The 25,417-nt window shown below is 35.0% G+C and overlaps 4 protein-coding genes and 1 non-coding gene across 10 annotated transcripts; 3 read left to right on the forward strand and 2 right to left on the reverse strand.

Annotated features, from left to right (window-relative positions):
* Positions 1 to 251: 251 nt before the first annotated feature.
* On the forward strand, positions 252 to 5,520 carry LOC112775235 (probable sulfate transporter 3.4). The gene is made up of 13 exons (XM_025818729.2): positions 252 to 702; positions 933 to 981; positions 1,082 to 1,289; positions 1,542 to 1,713; positions 2,845 to 2,910; positions 3,025 to 3,138; positions 3,330 to 3,446; positions 3,588 to 3,714; positions 3,875 to 4,161; positions 4,373 to 4,563; positions 4,653 to 4,738; positions 4,887 to 4,963; positions 5,076 to 5,520. Exons 1-13 carry the CDS (start codon positions 256 to 258, stop codon positions 5,217 to 5,219), a joined length of 2,085 nt encoding a protein of 694 aa, XP_025674514.1. The 5' UTR covers positions 252 to 255; the 3' UTR covers positions 5,220 to 5,520.
* A 1,161-nt stretch (positions 5,521 to 6,681) lies between these two features.
* Positions 6,682 to 9,025, reverse strand: LOC112775237 (uncharacterized). Its single transcript, XM_025818731.3, has 4 exons — positions 8,696 to 9,025; positions 8,004 to 8,571; positions 7,311 to 7,537; positions 6,682 to 7,135 (listed from the first exon to the last, which is right to left on the reverse strand). The coding sequence occupies exons 2-4, from the start codon at positions 8,225 to 8,227 to the stop codon at positions 7,128 to 7,130; spliced, it is 459 nt and encodes a 152-aa protein (XP_025674516.1). The 5' UTR covers positions 8,228 to 8,571; positions 8,696 to 9,025; the 3' UTR covers positions 6,682 to 7,127.
* A 359-nt stretch (positions 9,026 to 9,384) lies between these two features.
* TRNAR-UCG (transfer RNA arginine (anticodon UCG)) lies at positions 9,385 to 9,458 on the forward strand. Its single transcript has one exon. It is a non-coding gene; the product is annotated as a tRNA-Arg (tRNA).
* A 224-nt stretch (positions 9,459 to 9,682) lies between these two features.
* LOC112778879 (MAR-binding filament-like protein 1) lies at positions 9,683 to 13,898 on the reverse strand. Of its 2 annotated transcripts, none has more exons than XM_025823158.2 (4): positions 13,322 to 13,898; positions 12,659 to 12,702; positions 12,410 to 12,553; positions 9,683 to 11,711 (listed from the first exon to the last, which is right to left on the reverse strand). In XM_025823158.2, the coding sequence occupies exons 1-4, from the start codon at positions 13,551 to 13,553 to the stop codon at positions 9,921 to 9,923; spliced, it is 2,211 nt and encodes a 736-aa protein (XP_025678943.1). In that variant the 5' UTR covers positions 13,554 to 13,898; the 3' UTR covers positions 9,683 to 9,920. The 2 variants fall into 2 exon arrangements, with proteins under 2 accessions (XP_025678943.1, XP_025678942.1); XM_025823157.2 differs by having other exon boundaries at positions 12,659 to 12,705; positions 13,322 to 13,867.
* A 9,162-nt stretch (positions 13,899 to 23,060) lies between these two features.
* LOC112779763 (uncharacterized) lies at positions 23,061 to 24,608 on the forward strand. Of its 5 annotated transcripts, none has more exons than XM_025824102.3 (4): positions 23,083 to 23,207; positions 23,335 to 23,406; positions 23,641 to 23,893; positions 24,007 to 24,608. In XM_025824102.3, exons 3-4 carry the CDS (start codon positions 23,642 to 23,644, stop codon positions 24,394 to 24,396), a joined length of 642 nt encoding a protein of 213 aa, XP_025679887.1. In that variant the 5' UTR covers positions 23,083 to 23,207; positions 23,335 to 23,406; position 23,641; the 3' UTR covers positions 24,397 to 24,608. The 5 variants fall into 5 exon arrangements, with proteins under 5 accessions (XP_025679889.1, XP_025679886.1, XP_025679887.1 ...); XM_025824103.3 differs by having other exon boundaries at positions 23,763 to 23,893; XM_025824104.3 differs by lacking the exon at positions 23,335 to 23,406 and having other exon boundaries at positions 23,061 to 23,207; positions 23,763 to 23,893.
* The last annotated feature ends 809 nt before the right edge of the window (positions 24,609 to 25,417 follow it).

A 25,417-nucleotide genomic window follows, 5' to 3' on the forward strand; every position in this document is an offset into this window, starting at 1 on the left:
CATAAAAATATTATTATAATTTATCTAACAAATATTTTATGTTTTATAAATATGTATGTTTTTCCTTATCTTATAAAATTTTAGAACGTATCTCATCTCGTATATGTCCCCGTTCGTGTCCAACTGTCCATGCATTATTATACAAATTTATACATAATTCAAGGCAACAAAAAAAATGATTAAATGAAATGACCAAGTTACCCCTACATCAGAGCACAAGACAGACACACGCCAAGTCTTTTCTCTGTGCATTGCATGCTGAAAATGTTTTCCCTCCCTCTCTCTATAAATACCCACCGCACCTCTCTCTCTTTCTTCAAACCAACCACACCCTCACTCACTGAGTCACTGAGTCAGCGAGTCAGAGTCCATCCACCAATGGGCGTGAATTCCACCACCACCGTCAACAAAATCCAATCGGAGTTACCGATCTCAGTGGCATCTCCGCCGTTGGAGATCCACAACGTGCGGTTGCCGCCACGGCGAAGCACCTCACAGAAGCTAAGGCAGAGGCTCTCAGACATATTCTTCCCGGACGATCCACTTCACCGGTTCAAGAACCAACCGTCATGGTTGGTGAAGCTCATGCTCGGTGTTCAGTGCATGTTCCCTATCTTCCAGTGGGGCCCAACCTATAACCTTTCCCTTTTTCGTTCTGACGTCATCTCTGGCCTCACCATTGCCAGCCTCGCCATTCCTCAGGTTGCTAGGCGTTCAACACCTCTTTTTCTTTTATTAAGAATCAATTTTTTAATTTATTATTAAAAAATTTAAAGTGTAGAATCAACTTCACGTGAATTTAATAGACTGAGAGTCATTAAACAATAATTTAGTCACAGTCAAATTATTTAATGATTTTCAACTATTACGTCACAGTATATAAGTTTTTACAAAAAAAATTCAAATGTAATGATGTTAGTTCTTGTGAGCAGGGAATCAGCTATGCTAAGCTTGCAAACCTGCCACCTATTATTGGATTATGTGAGTATGCTCTGTTTAATTTCTTCATGCATGCATTGAGATCAACAACATTTTTAATGTGAATGTTATGAATATTATTGTTGAATGTTGATGCAAGCAGATTCAAGTTTTGTGCCACCATTGATATATTCCCTGCTTGGAAGCTCTAAACATCTTGGAGTTGGTCCAGTCTCAATTGCATCTTTGGTGATGGGATCAATGTTAAGTGAAACAGTTTCTTACACACAAGATCCAATTCTTTATCTCAAATTGGCTTTCACTGCCACTTTCTTTGCTGGTGTCTTCCAATCTTCTTTGGGAATATTAAGGTACGCTTCCTTTTTTTTTTTTTTAATTTATGCACGAATGTATTGTTTAAGATGTATTAATCTCAGTGTCATGAATGGGAAGAAAAAGAATAATTTGAAAGTAAAGTAATGGTTGGTGGAAGTGGAATCAAATATTTTTGTTGATATATTAATAATTAATAATAAGTGAATCAGTTTTTCATTGGTTAGAATAATTAAGTTTGAAATATTTTATGATGGAATAATTAAACAATCTTTTATGGTTGAAAACAGGTTAGGATTTGTGATTGATTTTCTGTCAAAGGCAACACTGGTAGGATTCATGGCTGGTGCAGCCATAATTGTATCTTTGCAGCAGCTGAAAGGGTTGCTTGGAATAGTGCACTTCACCAGCAAGATGCAAATAATTCCAGTATTAGCCTCGGTTTTCAAACAAAAAGACGAGGTATCTATTTTCATATTTCACATCTTAGTCAATTTGTATTTACTACCGAATTAATTTATTCTCCAAAAAAAAAATTTGTGACTAAGGTTTAGGATTTAATATTAGAGATATAAATATTTAAAATTTAACTGAAATTTAGTCAAAATTAAATTGGATATGATAAAATAATATTATATATATATGTATATATATATATATATATATATATATTGGTTGGCGAAAACTTAAGTAAAGACGTTTAAATCTTCTTTGAATAAAGATGTTATGTCTATTTAATAGATTATTATGTACTAAAATTTTGATATGTGGCATAAACTAAAAGTGTTATCTTTATTAAAAGGTGTTGCTATATTTTTAAAATTATTAATTTGACTCTAATATAAATTTTTTACTTTATTTAGAATTTAAATTTTTTTAACAAAAATTTTATTAGAAGATTGTTTTCTTTCGAAGAAAAAATTTTCCACCACCATGGACTTTTGAAACATTCTGAAAGCACTGGTTTGTGTTTCGGGGTGGTGGTGCACTGATTCTGTTTTAAGATAAGAATTAATTAACAATGTCATGAAATTGCTCGCCGAATGCAAGTATTTTTTATTATTATATTATAAAAGATTATAAATATATACTATATAGAATCGGATTCGAAAATTAAAGAAAAAAAACAGTATCATTTCCTAATTCAATCATTAGTGGAATAGTAATGCAATCAGAAATCAGTCATCACTTTCAAATGGAAATAAAAAAGAAGGAAAAAGCACCATTTTATAATAAATAATAATGGAATAGTATGAAATTTAAGAAAATAATAAATAATATAATTTTTTAAAATATTGAGTAAACTTTGTAGAGTTACCCTACTTAAATTTGGACTATACTATGTGTACACCAAAATCAGTCACCAGTATAAAATATATGTTAAAATACATATTGAAAATAAATTAAATCACACGTTTTATACACAAATATATTGGTAGCTGATTTTATTGGCTGATTTTGGTGTACAAATAGCATTTTTGATTAAATTTATATTGATCAAAATCAACCAACAAAAAGAAAGTCATTCCAAAATAAAAAGCAATTTTAAAAAATAGATGAATTTACATATTTGTCCTTGTGATGATTGTGCAGTGGTCATGGCAAACTATTGTACTGGGATTTGGCTTCTTGGCCTTCCTCCTGATAACAAGACACATTGTAAGATTCTCTCTATATTGCATGCTTACATATTATTATATTAAAATTATTGTTCTTTAATTTGGGAAATTAATCTGCTTCTTAACCTCTGAAAATTTTGATAAATTGTGACAGAGCTTAAGGAAGCCAAACTTATTCTGGGTTTCAGCAGCTGCTCCATTGGCATCAGTTATTCTTTCAACAATTTTAGTCTTTCTCCTAAGAAACAAGGCTCATGGAATTGCAATTGTAAGAAAATACACCATACATTGAGATATATTATTTGTACTCATTTTGTTTAGTATATCAGACGAAAGAGTTTTTTTTTTTTTTTTCCGACTCAGTATACGAGACAAAATAAGTACACATAACATTTTTGTCTCTCGGTATAATAATTTTTCTTCTTAATAACTCTTTTTATGTCTATTTTTATCTTACAGATTGGTGAATTGCCAAAAGGCCTTAATCCACCATCATCAAACATGTTATTCTTTAGTGGCCCTTATTTGGCTCTTGCTATCAAAACTGGAATTGTTACTGGGATCTTGTCTCTAACTGTAAGATTTACTGAACCTAGAAACATTATTATTATTGTTCACAGAATATTTTACTAAAATTGCATATTTTACATAGTCTTATTAGGATGGTGAACAAAGTGATTATTAAATATTAACATATTCAATTATTAATTCTTTCAGGAAGGAATTGCAGTTGGAAGAACATTTGCTGCACTTAAGAATTACCAGGTGGATGGAAACAAAGAAATGATGGCCATTGGTATCATGAACATAGCTGGCTCTTGTTCTTCATGCTATGTCACAACAGGTAATGATTCTTCTCTCACTTGTCCATGTTTACTAACATTGATTTCTAGACAAAAAGTGATTCTGTTTGATACAGTGACTATTGATTAGTTGTCTGTTTAAAACTCTCTTATATTGACAGTATATAAAAATTGAACTACAAAATACATTCTTATTCGCAGGATCCTTTTCGCGATCGGCTGTTAACTATAATGCTGGAGCACAGACAGCAGTCTCAAATATAATCATGGCTTCAGCAGTTCTTGTGACTCTTCTGTTTCTAATGCCACTATTCTATTACACGCCAAACGTCGTCTTAGCAGCGATTATCATCACTGCTGTGATTGGCCTAATAGATTACCAAGCTTCATATAAGCTATGGAAGGTTGACAAGCTTGATTTCTTGGCCTGCATGTGCTCCTTTTTCGGAGTTCTGTTCATCTCAGTGCCTTTAGGCCTTAGTATTGCGGTATGCCAATAATTCATTGACCTGTTAGATATATTCCGTTTGATAAATTCATCCGAATTCTCATAGACACTGCCTTAACACAAATGAAAACGATAGATGATTGGGAGAATTTGTCAAACATAGTACAATTTTCAACTATCAGCATTGCAATTTTTCAAGCAGTAATGCTATGTGATCAATGGCAACTAACTTTGTCAAAATCTTCATTCAGGTGGCAATATCAGTGTTCAAGATATTGCTTCATGTCTCAAGACCAAACACATTGGTGTTGGGGAATATACCAGGGACAACAATATTCCACAATGTAAACCAGTATAGAGAAGCTCTTAGAATCCCTTCATTCCTCATTTTGGCTGTTGAGTCTCCCATCTACTTTGCTAATTCAACTTACCTTCAAGAAAGGTTAGATAAGGAAATATGTATATTTTCATTGCTATTTTGAGAGTTTATTCTACATGATTCCAAATGATCCAGAACTTTTCTTGCTACAGGATTTTGAGATGGGTTAGAGAAGAGGAAGAGCATATCAAAGCAAACAATGGAAGTAAATTGGAGTGCATAATTTTGGACATGACAGGTAAATATTTCATTTTACTTGCAAAATTTACCTTTAAATTTTGTTGGGTGTTTACTTTTAGATGTTCAAATAACTTCACCTTACAGAATAATTTGTTAATCAAGCTTTTGAATAATTCCACTTAACAATATTTTTATTTATTTTGCAGCTGTGACAGCCATAGACACAAGTGGGATAGACACTTTATGTGAACTTAGAAAGATGCTGGAGAAAAGATCACTTCAGGTATAGATACTAATTTGCAACACATTCAAAGGCCTAAAAGAATTGTCTCAATTTGTTATTATTATTATTTTTCCCAATAACCTTTTAACATTTTATAATTTGTTCAATGCAGCTGGTGTTGGCAAATCCAGTTGGAAGTGTCATGGAAAAGTTGCATCAATCAAACATTTTGGATTCCTTTGGTTTGAAAGGAGTGTATCTCACAGTTGCTGAAGCTGTGGCTGACATTTCATCCTCTTGGAAAGCACAACCTTGATGATTTACCTTAAAAAAATGAATTCATAGGACACAACAAGAAAGAGATGTTACAACTAACATCTTTCTCCAACTTTTGGCCTAACCCTTCGGAAGTTTAATTTTGCCTACTTGAGAGAGAGTTCATGGAACAATTAAGGCCTAGTTTCATTCTAAGAGGGTCCTTTTACCAACTATTTTTGCTTTTTGTCCATTTTTTTCTTTTGCTAGAGGCAAAAAGAATCAAAGCGAGATATGTTTTGATGACTTTATTCCTGCGGATATTTTAATGAAAGAACCAACAAAGAATTGGAGACTTGGTATTTGACTCTTCCACCAAACTTTTTTAGTCACAATATTGTTGCTTGATGTGACTATATTCTTTCTTTTCCCTACCACAATTCAAATTCAAGTTCAAAGTCAGAGCTACTAGACTAGTATTCGTTCGCCGGCAATAATCCTACTCTCGTCGCCGTGAACGGACTAGTCGCGAGAGGATGGAACAATTAGCATGAGATCATAAGTTCAAATCTGATTCCTTTCGATGTACTAATGTCAATGCCAATGTGCATTATAAATCACATGCCAAACATAAGAGAAAGTGATTATCAGAAGAGGGAAAGAGGCAACACCATGGAGTTCAAACGTGGATACTGGATATGATGTGTTTTGGTTAAAGAATGAACAAACAATAGAAACCAACTCCTATATCCTCCCATGGTGTAGTACTCATTTCAACCTAGAAGACCACCAACAACCACTATAATTTCGATCTTTGACCTTGGATGATCGATTATGATATCTCGAGACCCAATACAGGCATGTTTGATTCAGTTGATTTGGATCTTCCATGGGCGGTTATAAAAGTAAGAACTAAGAAGTGATAGATCAATCACCCGAATAACTATCAAAATCCCATCAAAATCATGCAAGGGTAATAATTCCTCACTTTCTCAGTTTAGAGAACCCGGCCTATCCACAACCGATTTCTGATGAAGTGTTTCGTGCAGTGCTAAATGCAATGAGCTGGGAGATCTTAATGACCTTGACCTGCATATATATTCTTCTCTACACAGTGCTTTTATTATTATTTAGAATCTAGGTGTCAAACACTGTCTCTTTGAACCATTTAAGTATGAGATGTTTAGATTTCTTTCTAAAATCTATTTGGAATGTTATAATGCTATTGTAACCTGGAAGCCACAAAGTAACAATGTTACAATTGCTCTAATGTTCACCCTCTATTGGACACATGATTTCAAAATAATCAAGCTTGAAAAAAAAGAAAAAGAAAAAGGGGACAACATTGTGAGCCTAAAACTTTATCCATCTTGTTCTCGTGGATATTCAAATTTTTCGAATTCCCAGTTATTACCTCCATTCCTTTGTATCTTGTGCTTTTATTTTTTAGTACATCTTTAGATTAATATATCTAAAGAATTGCAAAAGTCTCCAAATAAAGAGGAAAGGAGGGAGCATCACAATTATAAAACTATAACTACTAAGAGATTCATTCTGCATTCTCATATAACAACTCCATTAAAAGTAATGGCACATTTAACATATATTTGCAAGATTGAAACAGGTCTCAGAACTCATAAACAGGGTGACACGAATAGAAGCCCTATCGACTAAACACATCACCTCACCTTAACTGAAACTAAAAAAGAGGGGGGGAAACAAGAACTTACATTACGGATTTCAGAATTTTCTGAAGAATGATGTACCTATACTCATTGGTTATCTAGGTTTGAACTCTCTGTGGCAACTAAAGAATAGAAATGAAATGAAGATCCTTCAGTGGCATGATAGAAATATGAACTTTGCAGGGCTTAATCTTGCTGATTGCCAGATGTATAGAAACAAAAGCTGTCACGATCATGTGATGTAACTCCTTTCTTAAATTCATTACTCAAGTAACTTCAGCTAATCAAACATCTGCAATGAATGTATGAATCAAATTAAAGGACTAGCCAACCAATTAAAACAAAAAAAAAAGTATAAGAAAAAAGAAAATTCATAATTAACAAATGGTGTCCACAGATAAACAGATCTTCAAATCGCACATGCTCAGTTAATCAGCAAAGAAACATAGTTTAGAGAGGAAGCTTACTTGAACGATATCGTGTTATAGGTATCTCCCGGAGTTCACGCCTGATGCACAGATATTCACCTAGTAAAGCCATTGCTGCAAGTCCCGTACCATTCACAATCCACCATGTTATAGAAGAGGGCCAGCCTCCATATACAATGCATATGAAAAGATGAATGATGTAGAGAGTGGCTGAAAAATCCAAGCACTTTTTTGCTCTTTCAATCAAATAAAGCATATATATGGCCCTGCTTTAAACAATAGTGATGTAACTTGTAAGTAACACATAAATCGACTACTTTATAGCTAACAAATGCCTCCCTTGTTTCCCTCTTACTGCACAAGATAATCACCAAAAAGAAAGCAAGAAATTCACCTACGTGTTTTTTGTTTCTTTCAAAATACTCAAATAAATCACAACCAACCTAAGGATATGAGAACAAACATTTTCAAAAATCTAGCTTTAATTATGCTGAGTTTCTGACTCAGCAATAATTTGAATAAAGATAAAAGATATATATAAAATTGAATCCAACCTTGATATTTGCACGAGTAAACTACAATCCAAATATTTGGAGCTACAAGCAGAGAGTGATAAATCATAACACAACCATAAATGAACATGATGTGCTATCAATAACGGCTAATTACAAATTCGAGCATCAATATATATATAAACTGTTTAGTGCCATTATGATGGAGCAGAACAATTACCCTGCAACTGAGCTGATCAGAATCGCAGCAATAACACACCAACCGGTAACCGTGGAGGTAGTGATGGTAGCATAGTCAAAGAAATACACTAGGCTCAGCCGAGACACGCGAGTTCCAACAAGCAAGGACAACAAGATTCCCAGAGTTATATAGTACAAGCATTGCAGACACACAATCTGAGCAACAATGAGCCAAGGATCCCATACCACCGCACCATAGAACATGGTGCTTGTTTGAATAAGCTTATTTTTGTTTCAAAACAATTAACAATAAGAAGAATAATAACAACAACAACAACTACTCAGAAAACCTTTCAAAAAAAATCCTCCAAAAAAAATGCCAAAAATTCCTTAAGCAAATCAAAACCCCAAAATTCTCAAGCTTTCTCTGCTTAAGCCATCACCCAGACATACACAATTGCTCAAAACTCAACAATTGAACCCAAACCAGTCGTCATTCGTCAGAACTTATCATACACCATTTTTCCGAAATCAGCTTAGAACCCTCAAATCAAGGTTGCCACGTTGAAATGGTGCTCCCGTTCGCACTCAGATCTGGATGCTGAAAACTGTTACAACGAAAAAATAAAAGATAAAAAGATAAAACCAAAAAGAGAAACCCTAATTTAAAACAGTTCGCGATCAACGAGAATTGCACGGAATTGAAAACACGAATGGGATGAAGATTCATACTTTGTTGCAGGAATCGAATGAAGAAGAAGATATGTAGATTCGGACTTTTGCGAGGATTCACCGGAAAAAATTCGGTTCTTTTGTAATATGAAGATGGAGGAGAGAGAATTGTGAGTGGCTTTTGGTTTCTCCGGCGATGGCGAGAGATCAGAGTTTTGGAGGAGAAGGAACTGCAGATATGAGGGAATAAGCGTAACGTAAAGTTCTGAAACAATGTGTCGTTTTGGTTCGATAATTCGTCGTTTTGGGAGTTGTTACTTGTGTTTTCTAATTATGCCAAATTCCATTTAACCATGAAAGAAAAAGAAAAATTAAAAAAGGAAGCTGAATTCTCTGTTAATTGTTTAGTAAAAGGTATTTCAAGCTAAACTCTTTGTTAATTTAATCTAATTACTAGGTTATCAACTATTTTACTCTAAGTTATAAGTTATTTAAAAATGAAATAAATATTTTCTTTTTAATAACAGTGTGTATTTTCTTAAGTTGAATTTCTTTAAAAAAAAAAAAAGAAAGAAAATCGACCCCTTTGAATAGAATTTTCCCAGCCTTGAGATTTCTCTTTCAAAATTTAAGACAACTATCTATTTGGAGTTTAAAATTAAATTCAAGATTCTTAATTAAGCTAACATAAACCAAATAATATGTATCAATTTATAAGTATATAAAACACAGAAACCTAGCATCCAGATGACCGCATAGCGCAGTGGATTAGCGCGTTTGACTTCGGATCAAAAGGTCGTGGGTTCGACTCCCACTGTGGTCGTTTCTTTTATATTGTTGCTCTTCTTTTTTAGCAGTTCCTATTCCTATTCCTATTATTTCTCTAAGTGTGATCCTATCCTCTTTTATATTGTTGCTCTTCTTTTTTCACAGTTACTATTCGTCTATTCCTATTCCTATTATTTCTCTCTGTGTGATCCTATCCACCCTTTCTTTCGTTGTCTCTGGTTATTTCTACAAATACATTCAATAATACTCGGTAAGAAATAAAGAATGCAACTCAGTTTCCACTTTCCCGCATTCAACTCAACTAATAACTACACTCCAAAAACAACACTACACAAGAATTGTCTAATATGAAAAGCAATCTTCCTAAACAGCCAAAAGAATCATCAGAAGCATCCATACCATACACCATTCTCACAAAAACTTTGACTGTTTAGAAATCTCCTTAATATCGTAAAAAAAGTTTGGAGGTGTTCAGGTAATCAGGTTCTCTATCTGATCATTGGGAATTAGTCTTTCTTTTTCTGCTACTCTTTCTAGCACTAACAGTGACCTTCTTTTCACCTTCATCCTTTGGCACTTGCTCATCTCCAGTAGCAACGTTACTTTCCTTTTCAGCCTTTGACGTTCGCTTATTCACAGTAGGGACCTTGCTTTCACCTTCATCTTTCGACGGTTGCTTTTTCAGAGTGGCAACCCTGCTCTTCAACAGCAATATCTGACCCTTGCTTAAAGCCAATTCCTCCTGAAATTTCTTCCCTTTGTTCTCCAGGTTATCTCTTTCTATGCCAAGTTTCTTGATGAGGGTTTGGGCGTCTTCCATGTTCTCTTCGGCCACTTTGGATGCATTTCTTTGCTCTTGAAGGGACTTGATAAGCGTCTCTTTCTCGTTTTCAAGGCTAGAAATGATGGAATTAGCCCTCTCTAGTTGCTTGTTGAGGACCATTGCCTTTTGGTTGACTTCCTCTAATGAATTTGTTGCCTCCACCAGGTCCACCTCAAGTAATCTTCGTGCCTCTTTTTCATTTGAGACTTGCTTCTCCAAAGCCTCTCTTTCTTTGTACAAAGAAGCAACTAGCTTTTTCTCTTCTTTCAAATCCTCGACGGTGGTCTCAGCCTTCTTGTAGATTTCAGTCACTTCTCGTTCTAGGCTTTCACGGTTTTCAAGAGCAGATGCCAGTTCCTGGGACTTACTTTGCAGCTCTGCTTGTGTTTTCTTCAAATGTTCCATCGTCGTTCTAAGCTCATTGGTTAGCATTTGGATCTCTTGTGTTGCTTTCTCGAGGCTCCTCTGTAGTGACTCGTCAACTTCAGTGAGTTCAGATGAAAGGTTTGACACCTCAGCCTCAAGGCTTTTTTGCAATTTGTTTGACTCATTGAGTTGCTTCTCCAATACTGAAGCCTCTTCTCTCGATTTTTCAAGATCCGCTTGCGTGGTTTGTAGTTCAGACTGCAGACTGTTAACTTTCTCAGATTCTTTCTCCAAAGACTCCTTTAAATGTTGTCTTTCTAGAGATAAATTGGCAATGTCAAACTTGTTTGCGGTTGCTGTATCGGACACAAGTTGAAGCTGTTCCTTTAGCTGATCAAGCTCCTCCTCTCTTTCTCTTAAAAGCCTCGCAGCATTATTTTCGGAAGTATCAGAAGTATACTTTAGGTAGTTATATGCCTTCTCCATGTCAACATACTTCCTCCTTGAATCATCATTCTCATGAGTTAAGGCACTAACTTTTGAATTAAGTTCATTTGCCAAAGAATCCTTAGCTTCTAGTTCCTTTCGGCTTTTCAGCAGTTCATCATTCAACTCTTGAATCTGCAGTTGAGCATTGGATAAGTCATCCTTAGTTTTCTCGTAGGTCGAAGTCAAATTCATCAATTCTGACTCCTTTTCTGCAAGGGTCAACACAAGATTCTGAACACCAGCTTCTTTGTCCTTGAGGTCTGAATTCAGCATATTAATTCTCTGCTCTAAAGTTTCAGTAGAGTCCACCTTTTCTTTCAACTTCTCTTCTAGGTCCTTTTTCTCTGCACTAGTCTTCGAAAGTATGGTTTCAAGGCTGTCAATTTGAAGCTTCAGCTCCTCAACCAATTTTTTCTCACCCTTTACCTCTTGTTCCAACCGGATGATGGTAATTTCTGCAGAACTAAGTTTACTTATCAAAGCTTGCTGCTCCTCCTTTGCTTCCCCAAGTTGCTTGGTTCGTTCCTCCTCTTCCTCCAGTAACTTGAATTCGTAGGTATTCTTCAAAGACGCAATCAGTTCTTCCTTCTCCTTCAGTTTGCTGTCCATCTGTGCATATTAACAAGCAAAATATATGGCTTAGAAACTCATAAACTGAACTAAAACACATCCTAATAGTGATTTAACCGAAATATAAGCAAATTAGTTAAAAAAAAAACTAACAATGTTTCTTCCATTAATAAGAAAAAGAAGGAAATGAAATCTTGGGGAAAATGCCACATCCTCTTATTTACATGTTTGCGGCATAAATACGAAAGCTTAGATAATACAAATATAGAAATTAGGCAAATTCAAAAATGGTTCAGCCATCTACATCCATGTATGAGGAAGAGGTTAATTCTATCATGAACTGCATACAACATCACAATTCACAATACAACTTTTGATTTAAAAAAAAAAAAAAAAAAAAAAGCAGAACACTGCACTTCAACTTTTGCATTGACAAAGCTGCATACTCTATCATGTTACAACTTTTAAGGACAATGTTGCAAACCCATCCTCAGAAACATACTCACAATTTCATCCCTCTCACTCGTGTCAAACAATTCCCTGAGGTAATTACAACTCAATAATTTTATACATCCCAATTAACTATTTTGACACTACCCCAATATCAATCCTTATCCACCAGGGGAATTCCCCATATCCTATTATAGAAACATATATCTCATGTATCTTCCATATCATGGTATTAGTAACATTCAAAATTCAAATCTATCATAAAGTAAACGTTTAAAGAAGCTCACTAGATGTATTGTTTCAAAAGCAGCTGTCGTTTCTTTCTGCGCCGTAGCATAGAGAGCAGCGAGAACACCCGAAGAAAGTAGTCCGATTACATTCAAGAGAGCCACAAATGAACTGGATAGTGGTCTGTCGTTGCCAAGTGCTGTCTGTTGATAGAAGCTACGCAGTTTAGAAAATCTTGAACTATCCCAATTACAAAAAATCATAGCTAACAATTTACTATTCTCAATTTGTATCAGAGCTTAAGTCACCTCTTCCTTCTGGATGTTCTCTAGTGTATTCCCCTCATCGTTTTCTTCTAAAATGTGAAACAACAAATATGCAAAATATAAGAATCCAACACATTATGAAAAGATTAAAATGTAAAAATGATATATCCGCAATTGACATAAAAATAACTCAAGTCCTTGCAAGGAATCTATATCTACATACAATACACACTACGAAGCAAGGACCAAAATTGTGCTTGATAATGCACGCTAGGGTTCCATAAAAGAAAGATGGAAAATGCTTTACATGGACACATAACCTCAAATTAACAAATCTATCTGCTAATACATCACAAATCACAAGCGTAAAGGATGAAATAAATGAACAAATCAGCTATGGTCTACGGTGTGTGCTAAAAGCTGAAATGTGAAAAGCCAACTTTACATTACTTCCTCAAGTTAAAAAAAGAACGTAAAAATTATATTCAACAAGATCTTCTTCTCCTAAGCCAAGAAACTTTCACCTTATCCAAGAACTGCAAATTTTCCTTCAGTACATAAGGTAAATTTTAAATAAAAATAAATAAATATATCAAGATTCCTCACAATTGACGTTATTAGATAACAATGATGAATGATGATTATCTATGAAGCTCAAAAGATGATATGAATGGTGAATGAAAGGATAAAGAAAAAGTAAGTTACCAAGAGCGGTGGCCTTGAAACGAAGAAGGGGAAGAACCGAGATTCCCATGAAGAAAAGCGTCCTCCTATTCGTGCATGAAACGACGCCGTTTTGGTCTTGGTTTTGGCGCAAGCAGCACGATGCTCTGAACTTTGACTTGGAAGTGTGTGAATTTCTTGCCGAAGAAGAAGAAGAGCGTAACGGCAAGGGTGGTAGTGGAGAGTGCAAGAAGCTTCCCGCCACAAACCCCATGGCTAGTTTCTTTGGATGCGTCTTTCTTCTAGAAGCTAACTAACTCAGAACTCAGAACTCAGAACTCAGAACTCAGAAGAAAGAAGCAAGAAGCAAGAAGCGATCACGTTTTCTCTCAAGTATGAATCAGAATCAGTTATTTAGTTACCATTCTTCTTAATCAGTTATCTAATCTTATATATATACACTTTAATAAATAAATATATTACCAATTTATTATTTTTTTATTTATTTTAGTTTATTAGTACAAAGACGTATTTAGCTGAAGACTCCTCTCTCTATAAAATCTTCGTCTAGTCGGATAAGATTTATTCAAATTATTCTGTGAGTAAAAGAAATTAATATAAGAATATTTCATAAAAATATTTAATTATATAATATTTTTAATTACGATACAATAAAAATATTTTTAAACATTTATAATTGTGTGCTACTATCTCTTAAGTGGAATCAATAGATATTGAAGATCAGTCTTTTTAAATAGTAAAAATAGAGTCTACAATATAAAAATGGTCATGGTTTACTTAACAGATTTTTGTTAAATTCAATTACACATGTTTAGTATAAATAATAGTCTTACTTTTTATTTTGGTAGGTTGTTGAAATTTGTAATTGACTTATTAAATGCATTCAAAAATAATAATTTATTAGTTTCTCTAGTCAATAAAAGTTCTTTCTATTTGTACACGTTGCAATTGTTCCTTTTTTATTCTCTATTCTTCTTTCTTACTTCTCTCAAGCAATTTATTTTGAGTTTCTATAATAAAATAGAAGGCACTAATTTCCACACATGATAAATAACACAATAATTCTTATTTAAGTGAAACAAAAATGCTGAAAAAAAATATTACATACATACAAAAAATTAATTATTAACTTAATTTATTTTTTTGAAGCAAAGAAAGCTCAACACATTAGAGTGGAACATATACACACAGATATGAACTAAATCTGTATATAAAAGTTATGAACTTCTGTCATCTCCGGCATTGCCATCAACAACTAAAAGGATTGCTACCAGTCCATTCTTTGTAACTCAAAAACGTCCTTTCCTGTATGTTATCAATACCTGTATCTTTATTATTGAAAATTTTGGCATTGCGTTCCAACCAGATGTTCCAAATCACTGCAAAAAATCCTATTAGTCATGTCTTCTGTGCTTCTTTTCGATTGTGCATACCAGTCCAACTCTCAAATAGTTCTTTAAAATAGTCTAAGCTCTATCCAAAGCTCTCAACCAAGCGCACTAAATCTGCCATGTATACTCACAAACCAAAAATAAATGTTGTACAAATTCTATCTCTTTTTTATACAGTACACATATATTATCACTATTAAAAATAACTCCTAATTTACTCAACCTTTTTTTAGTATTAACTCTACTAATTAGGACAAATTATTCAAAAAATTCTATTCTTGAAGGTACCACCCCTCTCCAAATAGAACTTGTAAAATTATAACTTATAATCTCGTTCAATAGAGTTTTCAATTATAATACCTGCATAAAAGAGTTAGTAAAAAACACACCTTTTGTGTAGCATAATCGTAATTGAAATTAATAATGCTCATAGTTCTGTTTTTTGGTACATTTTTAGTGTGTCCAAAGATTTAGATGCTTCAAATCAAATGGTACTTTTTACTGTATAAAGAGGAAGCCAAAAAATCAAATCCTAAGGTCAATATTTTACCGCAAAGTATGTATAATTTCTTATCACTACTTGTATGAAATTGGATTTTGTTACAAACTTACAATTTTGAATTTTTCACGTGCCCTAATTGGGATCATCATTCTTTTATAGTTTTGGCCATTGAAAACAGGACAAGTAAGCACATTGGCTAGGGATAGCTTTATCCTTAATCCGTGAACGTTGTGATGCCACCTCATATGCTAAAATGTTTTATGTAATACCACGGCATTATAAATACATTAAAAAATAAAAAATAATAGTTCATATAAAATATAAGGCAAAGACCCGCGCAATTGTGTTTATATAAGATTAAGAGCAAAGCTAAGGAACCAAAAGAGTATTAGTAAAAAATCAGCCAAATATTTTTGGGTGAATTTAAAATTTTTACGAGTTAATATATATGGATGTTTTTTCTGTTAAGTATCAGAATGTTTCTTTTTCATTCTAAATGAATGTTCTTTTGTATATTTTTCGAATTCTTTTGTATTACAAATATAAATGTCTCTATTTCTTTAATAATTTTATATATTTTTTTAAATTTTATAGATATTTAATTATTTTTACTAAAATATAATTGAATGTTTCTTTTGTTAAGTATTAGAATGTTTTTTTCATATTAAATAAATATTTTTTTTATAATTCTGTAATTGTGTAGTTTGCAGTCTCTTTAATCATTAAAACGGTATCTAATATCCCAAAACGCAGAAAACAACATCTCCAACAAATCCCTAATTATAAACATGTGTGTTGAATATAAAATAGAAACTCCATCATCCACCATCCTTCTCAATGGAAATCGGAATCTTGATCTATTATGACAATGGGAGTAAGAACGGCAGCATCCGCATTACCTTGATTTCCATCCTGTTTATTACTATTTATTAGTTTAGTGCATGCCTTTCACACGTGCAAATGCTACTGTATTTAATTAAATACCTCCTTCATCACATCGGTTAGAGGTGTTGCTCGACGGATGATTATAATTCTCGAAGATGATCATCTGCGTTGGAGCTTGCAGAAGCGTGTGACGGGGGAATCGAAAGCGTTCTTGCGAGTGACGTCGCGGTTAAAGGTGAATAGGGTTTGAAGAGGGTGGTTGAGGAGGGAAGAGGAGAAGCTTGTGAGGCGTCGCGGAGAGCATGGAAGTCGCCGGCGCTTCCAGCAGCATTGGTAGAAGAGAGATTTGTGTGTGATTGTTGGAGGTGGGTAGGTTAATGTGAGAGAGAAGAAAAAGACTTTTATAGGTTTTAATTAGGTTTACTTAATTAATTTTAAATTTTTTAAATTTTTAATTTAAAAAATTTAAAATTAATTATTAATATAAATTAAGTTTTGTTTAGTTTTTAGCCGGTCACCTTTTGGTTCCATATACTTTTCCTAAGATTAATAGTTAAAAATTGTTAGATAATTTCGTACTTCCAAAAAAATAACTATATATTAGTTCCCACTAAAATATAATCACTTTGTTTTCAACGTATTTTTCCTTCACATATTGTTCTTTAATCGTTTTCTTATATATAAACAGTATATTAAAAGAAGCTTAACCTCGCTCTAATCTAAATACTAAGATTTAGAGTTTGTTAACTTCATGAAGAAATGTAATGATAAGATAAAACGTTATAGCAGTGAAGCAACATCTTTATAGTTTTTCTTCGTCTTTAATTAATTTTTTTCCCGAAGAAAGATATATTCCATTATGATAAGAAAGATTCTATAGAAGATGTTGAAGGTCAAAACAAGGAATAGACGAGATTCTCTTAAAAAAAAGAGAATAAATAAACTTTGTCTGCAAGAGAAAAGGCAAAAGTTTAAAGAACGAATAAAAAATCTTGTAGTATCTCATTGATAAAACTAGTAATAATGTTTTAATTTTCCTAAATTCTAATATTGCTCTAGGTTGGTTTTGGTGTTTCTAGTATATAAAACTTGATGAAATAATTGAGGAAACTCAAGTTTTAAAGACATAGGATTAAGAATAAAATAATAAATACACTCTTAAAAATTTAAAGTTTGGGACAAATTAATCTTAAAAAAATAGTAATAAAATATTTTAGTATAACAAATATAAATATATTATTTTAAAAATAATTTTTATAATTAAAATAAATTTTTTTTAATTTAAATTAATTTATATATTTATTATTATAAAAAATTTTATTGATATATATATTTTTTTAAATTAATCTATCCAAAACGTAAAACTTTAGAAGTTTATTTGTCATAAAAATAATTACTAGGGCAAAAAACTAGAATAAACCAAGGGAAGTTGCAAATTACCTAAATAAGCCAAAGTGAAATTCGTTTCTGCAATAAGCCAAACCCTATATTTATATAATTCGAACCAGTGTGGTTCGAACTCTATTCGTATGTAATTCGAACCAGAGTGGTTCGAATTATGTAGAAAGAAATTCATTCAAGTAAATCGAACCAGGGTGGTTCGAATTACTTGGGAGGAAAACAAAGCACATAATTCGAACCACTCTGGTTCGAATTATAAAGGGAGGAGCTGCACCAAGTAATTCGAACCAGGCTAGTTCGAATTACACAAAATGAATTCGAACCAGTCCGGTTCGAATTAGTGGTAGACAGTGCAGTATATATATGGTTCTAGACGTGAGTTGCTCTCATAGAGGGTGTAATATGGCTAGTGAGGAGAGTTTCGGGGTTTTGGTTCACCATAGAGGATCCATTAAGAGAAAAACTCGCTCCGGTGTGAAGTTCACAGATAAGGATCCTCTCTGTATCGTCGTGAAACCAACGACTAGCTATGATGATCTTGTTAGATCTGTGCTGATGAAACTCGGTCTGGAAGGTGCGAAGCGAGTGAAGAAGTTTTTCTATCGCATTCCAATCACTGTCTTGCAGGATACGGTGAAGTATGATTGCTTCACGATTGGTAGTGATGAGGACCTGCAAGTCATGTTTCTATGTCGGAGGCAGTTTCCCGAGGTTAGGACACCAGAGTTGTTGGCAAAGTTGGTTGATGTGGTATCCAGCTCAGGGGGTTCGAACCGGAATGCCACCACTGAAGCAGCGGCAGCCGGTTCGAGTTCCAATGCAGAATGTGGGGTACCTCCCAAAGCAAACTGGTCACCAACAGGTGTCGTAGCAGGCTCGTTCAGATCAACATCTAAGGGTGCCTGCGTGCCAGGGGTCTGAGGACGCCTCCGGCCCGGCTCGTCCTCCTGCATGATAGCCGAAATCTCCGCTAGAAACCGTGGACTGCCGAAGTCCGCATCAAGCGTATCTGCCCCAAGGAAGTCCTGCCACTGTGATCCGGGAATAACCCATGGAGTACCGTCCTGCTGAGGCTGGTCGTCGGTGGGAACTCCAACAAAGTAATGTCCAAAAGGACCGGACCCAAGTCCAGCGTCACTAGGCTCAGCCCCGTCACCAATCCCGGAGCCATACCACTCACCTCCGTGAACCCCATCCTGGGTACTACCACCAGCAACTGAAGCCGCCCCTGCACCATCCCCGCCCTCAGGCCCATGCTGATCATCGTCGTCGTACCCAGGGTCAGGTGCAGCGGCATGAACCGCAGCACGCCCTCTACCTCTGCCAGGATGATGTCGTCGTCGACCCCTAGCGGGGCCGGCCTCGTCGCCAGCCTCCATAGCACGCTCAAGCCACCCCCAGTCACGCTGGCTGCGACGTGTGCCCACGCGTGCTCTCCTATCAACCCGCCTCCTGTCCGGCACGTCGTCAGGCCTATCCATCTCAGGTACTTGCCCAGCTCCCCGCTGTGTGGCCTCAACAGGAATAGCAACGGCTCTCGGGTCACCCAACTGCGGATCCGGAGACAAAAACCTCTTCCCGTGCTGACTCCACCAATCCAAGAACTGATGCGACGGACCAGGGTCAGCAACAACATCGAATCGCAGCACGCTCTTCGTACGGTCGTCCCAATACTGATGCCACTTCTGCAAATGGGACGGGAACCATCGATCGCCGCCTCTGCCGTCCTTCGACATCAGAAAGTCGATGTTCAGGGCGGCCTGTGGACGGGGCTGCACCCCTCCAAACTGCGGAAGAACCCTGTCTACCTGATGCCACTCTATGACGGCAAAGTAGATAAGCGATGTAACAGACTGCCACAGCACCATATGCCGAGGCTCCAAAACCTCGGGATGCACGACCTGAAGTACGTCAGGGCTACTGTACGGCATCCAGATAAACTGCACCCAGAACGATACAATGTCAGGGCAACTCGTGATCCTAACTCGTAAATCGTTGTTAAATAAAAAAACTTATTAAGTAACATACTGACCTCTCTATCCTGCAACCGGTCTATCCAGAGCCTCCACGTCTGAACTCTAGGACCCTTCTCGCTACTGGAAGGGATGTAACCTGACCACCTGCAACATGCACATGTGTTACCGCTACTTAAATGTGTGCTTAGGGTATCCAATACATTATGAATGAACACGCGGTTATGTGTAGTAAATTGAAATAGACAAAGATTAGTAAAGTACCTCGAGGCCAATGGCCAGCTGAACGTCTCAAATCCTGCAGGCCTAAACCGAGGAAATCGCCAGAAAATCCATGACTGAAGTAGCTGAAGTGGGCCCGCTAGCTTGATAACATTTCTGTTCGCCACACGGCACATGCACCGGTACAACCATGCCAGTGCTGCAGAACCCCAGCTGTAGGTCCCCATGTCCTCCAGCCTAGCTACAAACGGAAGCCATCTGATGTGAACCCGGTTGCCCGACTTGTCCGCAAAAAGCTGCGTGCCCAACAACATCATGATGTACGCACGGGCATAACGACGTACAGTATCCTCATCAGCTCCCTCCGGGCACTCACCAAACGTCTCCTGAAACCAGCTCCAGTTGACCGCGTACTTCTGAACCTGGCTAGGAGGAGGTACCACTCCAAACAACTCCTCGAACCAAACCCAGGCTGGACGGCCACCCTCGATGTATATATGGAACTCTGATAGGCAGCCGCTGACGTAACGCCCGTCCACTGGCAAACCCAGCTAGTATGCCACGTCCTGCAGTGTGATAGTGCACTCTCCGAACGGCATATGAAACGTGTGAGTCTCCGGACGCCATCGCTCAACAAACGCACTGATAAGGGCCTCGTCCAACCGGAACCATCTATCGTTCAGCCTTGCAAGATGGTAAAGACCAGCCATCTGCAGGTACGGAACGTATCTGTCATCCAGGACCATGCCCTGCTGCCGCCGCATGCTCCTGATGCATCGCTGAGGCTGCGGAAGAAATGAACCGCATTCTTAGAACCAGCTTAATTACCGGTGACAAACATAACCAACACGATAATTGATAAACCAAAAAATCTTACTATGTATAGCCGCTTAAAAATACCAAGAACGAGAACCATTTGCATAAGAAACTTAAATTAGAAACCACCATAGGCTACTGACATGAAAGATCTAACATTATAAAACCACAACTAAACCACTTACATAAACCACTACTAGAAACCACTAACGTAAACCGTTAACGTAAACCGCTTACATAAACCACATACATAAACTAGTAACATAAACCACTAACATAAACCACTAAGATAAACCACTAAGATAAACCACCAACATAAACCACTAACAAAAACCACTAACGTAAACCGTTAACGTAAACCGCTTAAATAAACCACATACATAAACCACATACATAAACCACTAACATAAACCACTAACATAAACCACTAAGATAAACCACTAACATAAACCACCAACATAAACCGCTAACAAAAACCACAAACGTAAACCGTTAACGTAAACCGCTTACATAAACCACATACATAAACCACTAAGATAAACCACTAACATAAACCACTAAGATAAACCACCAACATAAATCACTAACAAAAACCACTAACATAAACCATTTACAGAAATCACTAACATAAACCACTAAAATAAACCACAAACTAAACCAATATCTTACTCGCATGCCAAACCACAAACTCACATGTACCGGTAAAACAAAGTTATTTCCGTACTAACCTCTTCGTTGATGACCCCAGCTATATGGGCGACTCCGTCCAAGCGATATAACCGCGCCGGATCGTCCCCCATGAGCAGAGTATTGCGTTCAGGTCTTTCGCGGTGAGAATCTGGGTCGTTTTCTCTGAGATTTGGTGGGGCAGGGGAAGGTAAGAATGGTTCGAATGAGGCTGATTCGAACTCCTTATATAGCCCATTCCCTAGTAATTCGAACCAGGGTGGTTCGAATTACTAACAACCTAACTTAAGCGTAATTCGAACCAGGGTGGTTCGAATTACATGAAGAACTCATTTCCCTATAATTCGAACTGGAGTGGTTCGAATTACTTGCATAAGTAGTTCAAACCAGTCTGGTTCGATTTACATTCAATTTTTTCTTTGAAATTCGAACTGCTCTGGTTAGAATTATTTGAGGATGAAGTTCGAACTAGCCTGGTTCGAATTACATAATAATATGATCTGGCTTATTGCTGTATTGATTTTCATTTTGGCTCATATAGGTAAATTTGGATTCATGTTGGCTTATTATAGTGTTTTGTCCTAATTACTATGGTGCTGAGCATGAAGTTTGTGTTGAAGAATAACATCGGGTGTATTATGACTGAAAATTTTGAATATTGGACATTAAATGGTAGAATTCCCCAAATTGGGACTAGGTGGAGTTATGCATGAATATGGACTACAGCTGGGCGAGAAGCCTGCATTTGGCCACATCAAGATTATATATAAAGTTGGTAATAAATAGAGTAGGATAGAATTTAAATTTTAGATTTTATCTTAATTTTATTTGTAAATTTTTTTTTTAAATTTAATTTTATTTTATTCAAATGTTAAAAATTTCTTGATCTTAACTCTATTTGTATTCTAAAACTCTACACTTCATTCTATTTTAACTCGATTCACAACAAATAAATTTTTTCAATCAAACATACTATTTAATTATTTTATAGTTTATAAACATATTAATAAAATAAAAAATATAAAATTAAATTCATATTAAAATTAAAAGCGATAAAATTATAATAAAATTCATGTTAAAATTATAAAGTAAGAGAATGCAAATTTAATCTCCATTAATTTTACTATATATATATATATAATAATTTTTAATTACACATTATAATTATAATATTTAAAGATGCTAGTTGATTAAATTAGATTTAGCTTAAACTCATAGCTCTTAACATGACATGTTACAAATTGAATTATCGACCCTATTCGAACGGAAAAGATCAGATTGAATATCCGCCAATAAGATTAATATTACCAATCCTAGTTATACATTTCCAACTAGGCAACTACTATAACTCTGAGTAACACCAATTTCCAGGCCATTTTACAGTTGAAGTGTGGTGTATTACCTATTATTACGCATCCCACATTTCTTGCAATAATTAGAAAAAGACATGACTAATTTTGAGTGTGAGTAATATTTTTGCTAAAAAAAATAAAGAAGAATTTGATTTATATTCTATGTTTTATTTTTAATATTTTTTTATTTATACAATTTCACAAACAAAATGTAAAAAATAATAAATTCTGTTTAGTGTGTATTAAATTTTCATCTTCGGTATTCACCAAAAAAAAAAATTCACCTTCTGTATTCACTTGATGACTTCTTTTGCATAAAATTTAAAAAACAAAAATTACTAGAAATGAAAAAAAAAAAAGAAGAATGTTAGGGACAAATAATATTTGTGATTTGTAGCCATCAAATAGTCACTAATGATAATTTTAATGGTGTGAGATTGGTGTGAAATTTCATTCAATGGCTCACTTTTTTTTACTGGTTACAGCCAAAATTTAACAAAGTTGCTGGCCTAGATTTTTCCAAAAAAAAAAAAACTAAACGCTCAAAATTTACCCAAAATCCCATTTTCTTTTCACTGTTGACCTACTCTCCACTCCCATTTCGTCTCTTCCTTCTTACAATCGACGACAGAAGCGGACGACGGAACCACTTCTCCGGTGACCTTCCACGGCGATAAGGTGATTCCTTAGCTTTCTTTCGTTCGTTCATTTGTTTTTTAAATTATTCATATAACGATAAAATGCAAGTGAATACACGTAGATGCAACACAGTGAAATTTTTTTATGGAAACTCAATCAATTACAGATTAAGAGTGGTACGTAACGCAATCGTTGGCAAAATTTGGAGTACGAAATCCACATTCTGTGCAATTATAGGGTTAGAATTCTGAATTTGTATAAATCTCCATGTATTTTTGTTTTTCATGTTGCTTTGGTTATATGTGTATATAGGTTTAGAATTTAGATTGCTTTGTAATTGTTTCATAATTTTTTTTGGATGATAATTTCTTAGTTTGGGATGTAACATTGAACAATTTAAGCTAATATGTTAAAGTTAATGCGTTTTCTCATCTGAAATTTGAGATTATGCTTTTTGGTATTTTTTTCACAGCATGGATGATCAAACTTTGCGAAACAAGAAGGAGAAAATTATTGCAATGTTCATTGTGCAGTTGCATATGCTGAATTGTCTTACCATGAAGGTCCTAATAACTTGTTTAGAATTGGTTGTAGAGCATTTCAAGAAGAAAAATAAGAGAAGAAAGTTGAATCGTAGTAGTCAAATAGCAATGGCTTCGGATTCGGATTCGGATTCAGATTCAAGTGTTGGTGAAGTAGAAGCTGAACATGAAGCTGATTCTCAGGTATAAATATATAATCAAATTGATTGTGAGAAACTCTGATTCTGTGGTTCAGATCCCTGTTTTTTTCCGGCTATCTTCTATCAAGTTGAATTTATTCTTTCTTGAACTTCTAGGTGCCTGAAATTGAGAATACATCACAGGATGATACAGCTTCTTCTGCCTTTACTATCCAAGCAAACAAGAAAAGAAAAAGAGCTAACAATGGTGATGTAAATGTGCTCAACACAGTAAATGAAACAATCAACATGATCCATAGCTCTCAGGAGCAATTAGCAAACGCTGTAAGTGAATTCATTTCTTGCTTCAAGCTTGAGAAAGAGCGATCCGAACGAGCACAGAATCTAAATTCACTCCTGAAAGGCATTGATGGTTTGAATGTTGAACAAAGGATGAGGGCTGCCGTTACCATTGTGATGAACAAGAACTTGCTTGACAGCATTTTCACAGTTGCACCAGAAGATAGATCTGAATTTGTCTCTGTGATTCTTAACCAGTCGTCTTAACTCCATGTTTTGGGCACAAAAGTGACTTGAATCAATGCTTTTTTTTTCATGAATTCATAGCTAGCCCTTAGAGCGGGTTTGATTAGGTATTAGATTTGACATATCATACTTATGAAGTTTGAATTTACTCCCCCAATTTGTGGAAAGAACCCAAACATGAGTAAATGTTACAACAAATGAAAAAGTGATTCAACTTAAATTAGAAAGCACAATTTTCTGTTGATGATAATGCACAAAGTACAATTTTCTATAGTATAAAGATCATGTTTTAATTGAAAATTTGGTGAAATTTTATGGACTTAAATGCTTATATGTAGAACATGTTTGATTAGTTGTTGAATAATTTTCTGAGTTGAATTTATTGGAGGCATTTTAGAATAGTTATACACTTATACTATATTCTTAAAATATAAATGCCAACACGAAAATAACTTATTCCTAAATATATTCTTTAGAAAATTATTTGAGCAAGAAACAGTAAAAGAGCTACAAATGTTGAATTCTTCTTTTTGGTATATTGTGGCCAATGTACGTATCTTACTTGCAAATCACTGAAATGGGCCACTTTAGATGTGGGACACCCATTTAGAATGATTCGTTCTAAACATTGATATTAAAATATTAATCCATGATTAATAAAGAAAAATAATAATAGCAATAAAAAAAATCCAAAACCAATTGATTGATGAATGCCGCCGACCTAATAATTAATCAAATGTGTTGACTCCAATTAAAAAAATTGTTGATCCAAACAGTGTTAAATTTTTTTTTTTTTAACCAAAATATAAGACTCGAACTCGCAACCTCTTAATTGAGTATGGAGAGACTATACCATTTGAACTGTAACTCATTGGCAAAAAATTTGGAAAAATAGGAGACTCGATCCCGCAACCTCTTAATTAGATATAATATATTTGAATATTATATTATCCATGTATATTAAAAAAAATTATATAGTAATGTTAAAATAATTAATATAAATTTTCAGATATCATTTTATTAATAACTGAAAAAATAATAA

The sequence above is a fragment of the Arachis hypogaea genome, chromosome 19 (assembly GCF_003086295.3).
Source record: "Arachis hypogaea cultivar Tifrunner chromosome 19, arahy.Tifrunner.gnm2.J5K5, whole genome shotgun sequence".
In the NCBI taxonomy this organism is placed as follows: Eukaryota; Viridiplantae; Streptophyta; class Magnoliopsida; order Fabales; family Fabaceae; genus Arachis; species Arachis hypogaea.